This window comes from Agrilus planipennis, unplaced genomic scaffold (genome assembly GCF_000699045.2).
Source record: "Agrilus planipennis isolate EAB-ADULT unplaced genomic scaffold, Apla_2.0 scaffold104, whole genome shotgun sequence".
Classification (NCBI taxonomy): domain Eukaryota; kingdom Metazoa; phylum Arthropoda; class Insecta; order Coleoptera; family Buprestidae; genus Agrilus; species Agrilus planipennis.
The window spans coordinates 403938-413492 of NW_020438892.1; the positions used below are offsets into that span (position 1 = coordinate 403938).

The following is a 9555-nucleotide window of genomic DNA, read 5'->3' on the forward strand; positions in this document are numbered from 1 at the left end:
TTTGAAAATTTTTACCTTCTGATGTATTGTCGTTTCTTTGTTTTGTGAAAGACGATGGATTTATTTTGTTCCTTTATGGCAAGTGCCGTTTTGAAGGACGATTTTCTCTTGTTTCTTTTTTTTTTGATGTTCTTTTGTTTTTATAATTAAACTTGCATATTAAGTACCTGCAGCATTTTCGTACCTTATATGGATTAGGTACTAATTAGTGACCACGTTGTGACGTACAAGGAAATTAGTACATAGCAAATGTAAAGCAGTAACAAATTTGCTTGCAGTAACTATTTCATCATTTTTTTATTATATTTTTTGGTATTTATATGANATGATGAAGTAATGCATGACACTAGATTGTGAGAATCTAATTAGGAATTTTTAAAAATTTCGCTGTTTTGTCGAATTTATCGATTAATTATTTTACATCACCCTGTATTTTACTCCTTCGTTTAATTTCTCTCTTCTTTTGTTTGCATAAGATTATTGTTAGTATTAAAAAGGAGACGAAAAGATTTGGAAGTGGTCTGATGGGTGAATTCACAATCGGCATCGTAAATTTTGCGTCTTTTTTCTCTTCTAATCGTTTTAATAGTATGTATGGTAGTGGTCCACCTCGACGATCGGCCCGTTTTTCTCTTTTTTTTTTTTATTTCGTTTTCATTATTCTTTTAATTGCCGAACGTTTGTGGCGTGGTGGTGGTGGGTGTGTTGTTGAGAGGTCGCCCAGGACTTCTCAGTTTGGGCAAAGAGTCAAGGTGATGTATCGAATTTCTCTCTCTCTGGTTTTGTTCGGAGGACAACAAAGGATTTCTCTCCTGTTTAGTATTTAGTTGTTGTTGAACTTCAAAATGCATAGCAGATGTGCTCCTCGTTTGAATACAAAAAAATTGCGAAAAAGTTTCATACCGAAACACATTGTACAGTAGAAATCGTTGAACTTTTTTTTTTCGAGTTTGTACAGTCTTAAACGAAAGTTTTTGGTCACAATTTTTCTTTTTTCAGTCGATTATTCTGAATGAGATATTTATAACAGCAGTGTGCATTTATTGTTACAAGTGATAGTGATTTGTTATTATAGAAAAAAAAACAATTAAAGTGTAAATATGGCGACCATGTGTTTTGGTCCTCCACCGTTACCACCGAACAAAAAGTCGCTTTATAGTAAGCGCAACCGAAAACACAGTCAGCCGTTTCTGTCGTCAACGTACCATAGTTTCCGCGATCCTATCGAAGAAAACGAAATAATCGCGATCACCCTGGACGACCCTCCTGAGACGCCGCTGTTTCTTCGCGCGAACGGTTCTATTAGAAATAATAAAAAACTCGCCCATTCTAACTCGTTGTGCAGACGTCACCAGCCCAAAATTTCGCTTGTGCGCAGTAGTTCCGATGGCCACTTGGACAAGAGGGGTAGAACATCTTCATTTGATGAAACGTCGTCCTCGTCTTCGCCCATGACGATCAATAAATACATTAAAATCCTAAGTGGAAGCTGGAAAAATCTGCTTAACTGTAAGTTTAAATACTGGCGAGTACACTATTCAATGTTTTCATTTTTTATTATAATATCTTGAAAAATACCCTTCGCCACACGGATACGCATGAACTATACTACTCCGAAAATTCTTTCGTTCTTAAAAAGTTAGTTTGCTGCGACCATGTTTATTTTATGACAGACGCCCGGTATATATAGGTATGCATGACATTGGTCAAAGTTCAAAAATATGATAAATTTTGGGTTAAAGAAATTTTCTGTTTTCCCAAAATTATTCTGCCACATGATAGAGTATGAACAATACTATTGCGAAATGAATGTGTTATTGAAAATTTAGTATGTTATGATTGTCTTTTTTTTATAACAGACACCCTGTATGATATCGTTTATCACATTCCAAAATCAGTGAAATTGAAGTTTGTTGAAGAAAATTTCTGTATTTCTTCAAAATCATTCTGCCACATGGTATCGTGTGAACTATACTATTGCAAAACACATTTGTTATTTTATAATCATGGCATACTTAAAGTTTAGTTATTCATGAAAAGAAATGCTGTACTTTATAATGTCACTACGACTTTTTTGTTTAACAACACCCTATACACGGGCATGTATTACATCGATCAAAGTTCAAAAACACGACGTGCTTTTATAAGCTTTTTTCCATTTCTCCTAAACTAGTGATTAATTTTGAGTTACTATTAATTTCACACGTTCTACTTAAAAACTCTATTAGATGAACGTTTATTTTAGTTGTTTTTTTTTTCTTAATAAGCACATGTTCGGTGTTCGGAGGCTGCGATCTGAAAGATCCAGATGAGATGAGTTTTTTGTGTTCGATGCGTTAACGCAAATCATTGCTTTAGATGTACAGTTGCGGCCAAATAAAGTGAACACGTTCGGGTTACAATTTTGCCACTGTTCTTTTCTTATACTAAAACGGGCGCAAATTGGCAAATAATTAAGTAGCTTTCGATTCATTTAAAGACATTATAGTTGTCCAATAGTACATTAAGTTCATGGTTAGTTATTGGAGTAGTTAGTCCAATTATTTTGGGCATGAAGTGTACACTCGTTAATACTTATATGTATAATATATCGTTCTGCTCGATGAATTTGCCAATTTTTTATCCGATATTTTTTGTCGTTGAACCCGAGTTTGTTGTGGAGCTATAAAGCTTCTTTATGACATCACCGTTAGTTTCCCGATCACTTCTCTCTTGGCCAGTTACAGCCGGGATGTCAAAGGTTGTAAAGCACATACATTTATACGTGGTTGATTGTATGTATGTATGTAGCTTTTTGTGTCCGTATGTGTAAATAAAAAAATCGTAAAATATTTCCAAATAATAATAAAAATCGGTTCGTGTATTATCGAGTACAGATGATATGAAATTCGTTGTTTTTAGTAGTTCCAATAGGAGTTAATGAACTTCGATTATATTATCGAAAATAAAAGGAACATTTAATGGTGAAGCTTCGCTCTATGTGTATGTCACAATAGATTATTTTATGGTCAGCAGCTACTTACATTACAGGTACGATGTTATCAACTTGTTCGTTTGATGCAATTAATTGTAGAATAATTGGTCCAAATTTAAAAGGGTGGGTGTGTGGGGGTCGAGTGGGGTTTAGATCACAGAGTTTTGATAAAAATTATCTTTTATCGTTCGTGTTGAAGGTATACATCCATAAATTTTACATAGATGTACAGTACATAGTGTAAGTATATAAATTAAAATAGTTGAGCTGCCGGAACCGACATTTGGCGCCTCTGTCCTTAATAAACCGGCGCTGCCTTTTGCCTAGTCTCCTTTCCACATTGTAATATGTCCCAAGGGCATTACGCTTCGAAACTGCGTTTAATGTCAGCTAATAAACGTTAGACCAACATATACGTACAACCAGTGATTGACACCCTGTGTTAAGTTCGTATCTACACATACGTGTTTGCATTTATAAATAAATATATATATANAAACGAGACTCGTGTAAAGTTATTTGGCTTAAGCTGTGCATGTTTGTGTAAGGATGTGGTGGTGCACGCCATGAATTTTTTTTAGTTATAGAAAAAAAGTGGCCAAAAATGTTTTTGTATCTGAATTAATCGTAACATAATTATTATTGCTACACCCTGTATTTATTTTGCAGCAGAAGTGACAAACCAAATAAATACGTTCTCAACTGCTGCCAAGAAGCGCTTATTTTTCTTCCTTCGGGGGCGTTTTAACTGTATTATCGATCACTACTATGTAAATTTACTATATTATTTTTCTCTAGAAACCGCCTCGTAGATCACCACCGAGACATAGGGGACAATTGTGATATTCAGAGATTGCCAAAAACGGTTGAATCACTACCGTTACGTGTTTCTGGATTCACTTCATTATTTTTGCACAACACTGTACATGCACTTTTTTATCGGCAGTAATGAATTTGTAATTGATTACTATTGGTTCATTTAATTAATATGTATAATGTGTGTGTGTTACATTGGTGTTTGTCTTGCTGTTGTTAAGGAATATTAATTTATTTTCGTTTTACAGTAGGCGGCATGTCTCGGCCTCCAAAGCCGGCGGCAACCGCAAAGAAAGTCGCTCCTCCAGCCGTACCCCATGAGTTCCGACACTCGGGGAGTTCCTTCGGGTCAGCGGGATACTCCTCGTCAGAAGATGCCGTCTTCTTGGTTCCCACAGACCCACCAGGTGTGCCTAGAGGTAAGAGATATCCAAACTCTTAGTTTTAAATCGTAATCAATGTTCATGTCTCATATGTACTTAGATGATCACTCGGACTATGGTAGTACCGTTAGCAGTGGCACGGGTAAATCCCCGGGACCAGTCTACCCGGCTCCTAGCTTTACATTCCCGGGCCAGCCACCGCCGCCCGGCAATCTCATCACCCATCAGAAAGCTGTCTACTACCACCATCAACTTAGTCTTCAAGAGGACCAGGGTATCGACATGACGCAAGTAAGTAGCATCATCATCATAAGGTCGTCAGTCCTAAGACTGGTTGGACACGCATTTACACTCCTTCCTATCTTGAGCTAATCTTCGCATTTCCCTAAAGCTAGAACAACCCTCATCCTTAACTATTTGCGAACAGTAATCTAATCTAGGTCTACCTCTACCCCTCCTTAACTTCAGTTTCTGCCTCTAATATGGTTCTGACTAGACCTTCATGTCTGAGAAGATGTCCTACCAACCTATCTCGCCTATTCCTTATTTACTTCTATAGAGTCCTCTGTTCTCTTATTCTTCCTAATACCTCTTCATTTCTAACTTTCCCTATCCACGATATCTTCATCATTCGCCTGCAACACCACATTTTAAATATTCCAACTCATTGATGACATCCCTCGACGTAGTCCCTGCCAGGACATCCGAATGGGGGACTACTTAACGTCTGGAGTGCTTTACGTCACAGGAAGCCATCATTAAGTTTCGGTGAATTGTACTTGGGATATCATAATGTGGTGGTTTCCTTGCCTTCCACATTGCAGTATTGTGCATCGGAGTGCCATACCGATCCTCGTGATCTCTGCCTCCCTGAGTACTGAAAGAGCTGCTTCCCTCTTTCAGGGACTTATCTTAGTCTGGTTTCTGTTTAAGAACCCCCCCCCCAACATACTGNTTATAGAATGTACCGAAATTTTAATTATTCTACATGACTTTTATTTATTTTCATACAGTACTGATCTGTCAGTACCGCTTCCATTTTATTTAAAGCTAAAGTAAGTAGCAACATCTTTTTTTTATTCGTGTATATGTCTATCTTACGGTATGTTTGTTTAGTCACCAGGTAGGGATAGTCCGGGATCGTCCAGTGGTAGCGCGGGTTCCGGTTCGAGACATAGTACTGCTTCGTTGGACAGCGGTAGGGCTTCGTACCATCCATTGAGTAACGCTGGCAGGAGTACCATTGGGTCGTCGAGCAGCCCGCGATGTTCGTTGAGTTCCTGCTCGCTGGGTTCCGAACAGGGACGCGTCGAAAGGATGATCCTTCAAGGCCTGCCCGTAAGTTTTTTTTCGCTTTTTCTTCTTGGGTAGATAAATAATATTTTATCTTCTTCCAGGACCAAGAAATCATACACGCGTGGCTGTTGGATCTTCAGTACGAAGAATACTTTCCCCTATTCATAGCAGCTGGGTACGACCTTCCAACAATTGGCAGGATGACGCCGGAAGACCTTACGGCGATCGGAATCACCAAACCTAATCATCGGAAGAAGCTCAAGACCGAAATAACGCAACTGAATCTTCCCGACAACCTCCCAGATTACATACCGGTACTTGTTGTTTTACTAACGTCTGCTAAGTTTGTTTTTTATGAATGTTTTTCTTACCACTGTCGTTATTGAAGGGTTCTTTGGAAGAATGGTTGCGATTGTTACGATTAGAAGAATACTTGCCGTGTCTTCTGGATCAGGGATACAATTCCGTGGACGACGTCACCCAGCTGACGTGGGAAGACCTCGAGGACATTGGCATTGTCAAGTTGGGTCACCAGAAGAAGATCATGCTGGCCATCAAAAGGGTCAAGGACATAAGATCGGGGAAAAGGTTTAATTCGATGGACAACAGTCGAGTGCAACAGGTAATTTATTGAATAGAAACGTGTCCATGTCTTATTTGAAATTTTCCAAAGCATGATACGTGTTCTCTCTCATGTCGACTAAGATATTTCAAAAAGATAAACGTAATTCAGTAAAGAAATGTCTTGGTTTGTATTTTACTACATACATACATACATACAGTATTGTTAGGTCTTCCATTTTAGTACTGTATTGTTTTTATTATTCAAAACGAGACTCGTGTAAAGTTATTTGGCTTAAGCTGTGCATGTTTGTGTAAGGATGTGGTGGTGCACGCACCCTTGGGCCCGCCCTCACCTGGCGTCCCCGCAGTCCACACCACGTTCCACTCTTTCCATCAGCCCTGGGAGATCGACCAGACCCGACAACTCTACTCTGGCACACACTACTTGCAACCAATGTATTGCACTGACATTGTTCCCATAAAGGTATATAATAAACAGAAAACGAAAACGCTAAATCAATTCCTACTCATTTTTTTTTTCTCAGAGAGTATTCTTCTTGATAACTTTCGCTTAATTCTGACCTGCATGTTGTATGAATGTTCTGATTACATATTACTAAAAGGAAATGATACAATATTTACTCGTTTGTTAATTATCCCAAGTTCAAAACCTGACTTAGTGGTTGGGTTTTGAGTTTGGGTGAATCTTGTAAACGTCTAATGCTAGAAACATTCCTTTTTAATGATGTTAGTAATCAAAAATGTTGCTCTGAACGTGATTATTGTTTAAACATACCTTCAGAAGATTCACGTGAATTTTGTTGCAGATAAGAACAGGCCGAGGTAAGTCTTTGGAGTCTCTGGAAGATCCCAACGAAAGAACGCATCATACGTTCAGTCCTGACAACACGCAGGTGTTCTATTACCAGCAATTTTCCGGATGGCGACCACGATCCTATGACGATGGAGATATAACACCTACGAACGAAACGTCGTTACTGTATGAAGGTGGGGGTACTCTGCCTCGTCCTCGGGGTGTCATACGTCCCAGGCCAATCGCTAAAATAACAGCTAAAGCAAGAGAATCGTTTCCCGACTTCGAAAAACCTCAATTCAACCCCGAAAAATACACTACTCCTCAATACAAGACTCTAGCACGGGATTTGATTGACACTACGAAATACCACATTCAATATGGTAGTCCAGTGATGAACAAGAAGATACCTCCGAGTCCTCCGAAACGTTTCGACTCATCGTCATCATCCCAGAGTCAGGAGACGACGACGGTCGAAGTCCACCACGTCCAGACGTCAAGTCCCCTGCCCCTCCCGGCGTATCCCAGTTCCGATAGTCTTAGTATTTCTTTGGATAATCAAGGAGAGTTGCCGCTCCCTCCTCCTCCTGCACCTGGCACTCCTCCGGGTTCGTCCTGCCAAGGAAAAATCAATTCCTCAAGGTCTTGGTGCTCGGAAGAACAAGAACTCATTACGTCCTTGGCCTTGCAGCACAGGAACGGTTCCGATGCTAGCTTTAAGGTAAGACATTAAGGGAGCTGTGAAGTTGATATTTCGAAGAAATTGGTAACTTTTTCCTCTCTTGTTTTTAGTCAAGTTCAAGCACAGAGTCGGATTCATTGCCGTTCGCGAATGAAAATGCGGGTACAATAAAGACGAGAGCGGCTGCCAGACCTGCCGAGTGTTCTCCGGCGAAACCGCGCGTCGTGTTGCCACCCCAACAGGGCGTCGGAGTTTCTACCCCTACGAGGCAACATCACCAACAGCAGCAGCAGCAGCAAAAAGCACCACCACCTCAACGCACAGAACCCGCGGACGTCCTTAACGACATCGGTAACATGCTGGCCAATCTGACCGACGAATTGGACGCGATGCTCGAGGAGGAAAAGAGGCTCGAACAGCAGCAACAATAAATACCTATAGACAGATGATGATAAAAAAAGACTGAAGGAAAAGAAGAAAATCGAAAACTGACGAGACAGAAACAGAAAAGAGTAAATAGATAAAGGTAATTGTAATAATACTAATAGTAATAATGATGAATGATAAAAGTAATGGTATTGATAGATATCGCATTTGCTGTGATTTCGACAGACAGGTTTATTATACATTAATATTGTTGGTTTGCATTCCACACATACATACAGAGAACACGTACACTCAATTATATTATTAATAGGGTAATAAGTAATTATTAAAATGATTGGTTGATGCGATAAAGATGACGACTAGTTAGAATCAATCAATCAATCAGTCAGTACATTTTTTTGCATTTACTCTACAAAATGAACCAATATAACTTATAAGTAATAAGTACTATTTACTGTTACAAATAATAAACTTGCTTTTTATACGACGTATTCATCATTACATATGGGATGTCCCACTCTTCGGTTAAGTCCTAAATATTACATTTACACCAATTTTATTAATTAATTTTTACTTATCATCTTTACTTTTTGAGATATTTCGAATTTAGTGATAACAGTTATGGAGTAACCATGTATTATGTTTTGGTTACTGAAGTCTGTTTTTTTTTCCTCAATATTTTGGTTCATTTTGTGGGTCATAGTAGGACTCCTGTTGATCTCTCTCTATTGCTATCTCTCGAATATCAAAAAAGAAAATGGGGAGTATAAACAAATAGGAACATTTTTTTATAAATGTTTTTTTTGTAAATAATAATTAAAATCGCCCCGCCGATAATTAATTAATAATGATCATGTAAAATATAGTCAGGGTAGTTGTTTAGTTTAAATAGATGCAAGAGTTTTAATGATGATACTGACGATGATGAGTCTTTTCTACTTAAAAAAAAAAAAAACTAAAAGAAAGAAGAAGAGGGTAATAGTACTGTATTGTTCGTTTTACAGTAATTTTACAATAATTAATTGTATTTGTATTATTGTATCCTCTCTTCCTTCTTAGTATAGTCCCCTTCGACCCCATTGTTTCCTCAACCCGGTTTGGCATTTTCTCTGTGATCGTTTATAAACTAGAAACGTGAACTACTTTTTGTACAAAATGTGTTAGTATACGGTGCATTTATTATTATTAATTACTAATTAGACAAAATGAGAAAGGAATTACTTTTTGAAGAAAAAACATCAGAATCGATGCGCGTCGTAGCACAACTTTTTATTAATTATTAAATAATTAAACTTCGCTCCTATTTAATAAACACTCGTGTTTAGATAGCTTATCTACCTACCTACAAAAACAGTTTTTTTTTATTAAAAAGCATTCAACAAGGCTTCTAGCTTTAATATTTTCACTAATATTACTCTTACTGCAAATAACTTTTGATAAAAAGCAATATCCATTGCATATTTTCTTGAAATCAATGCAATAATAATATATTATACATAGGAACAAAAAAGGCGTAACTACTTAATTGATTAAAGGTCTTGACTCTTTTTTTCAACTGTTTTTTATTACGTTTTATTTTATTTACTAATTATAAGAGAAATTTTGAAGTGCTTAATTTTCAGGGATTTTTTTTTTAAAT

The 9555-nt window shown here is 37.7% G+C and overlaps 1 protein-coding gene across 9 annotated transcripts in view; it reads left to right on the forward strand.

Moving 5' to 3' along the window:
- Positions 1-8877, forward strand: part of LOC108737168 (caskin-2) — a 47750-nt gene extending 38873 nt beyond the window's left edge. For 7 of the 9 annotated variants that reach the window (XM_025981928.1, XM_025981923.1, XM_025981921.1 and 4 more), the window contains 8 exons: positions 4039-4209; positions 4274-4464; positions 5290-5511; positions 5571-5783; positions 5858-6091; positions 6350-6517; positions 6861-7568; positions 7640-8877. In XM_025981928.1, the coding sequence (XP_025837713.1) occupies positions 4047-4209; positions 4274-4464; positions 5290-5511; positions 5571-5783; positions 5858-6091; positions 6350-6517; positions 6861-7568; positions 7640-7960 (2220 nt within the window). In that variant the 5' untranslated portion in view covers positions 4039-4046 and the 3' untranslated portion in view covers positions 7961-8877. Of the gene's footprint in view, positions 1-372; positions 1510-4038; positions 4210-4273; positions 4465-5289; positions 5512-5570; positions 5784-5857; positions 6092-6349; positions 6518-6860; positions 7569-7639 lie in introns of those variants that run through there. The other 2 variants (XM_025981919.1, XM_025981920.1) reach the window with 2 other exon arrangements.
- The last annotated feature ends 678 nt before the right edge of the window (positions 8878-9555 follow it).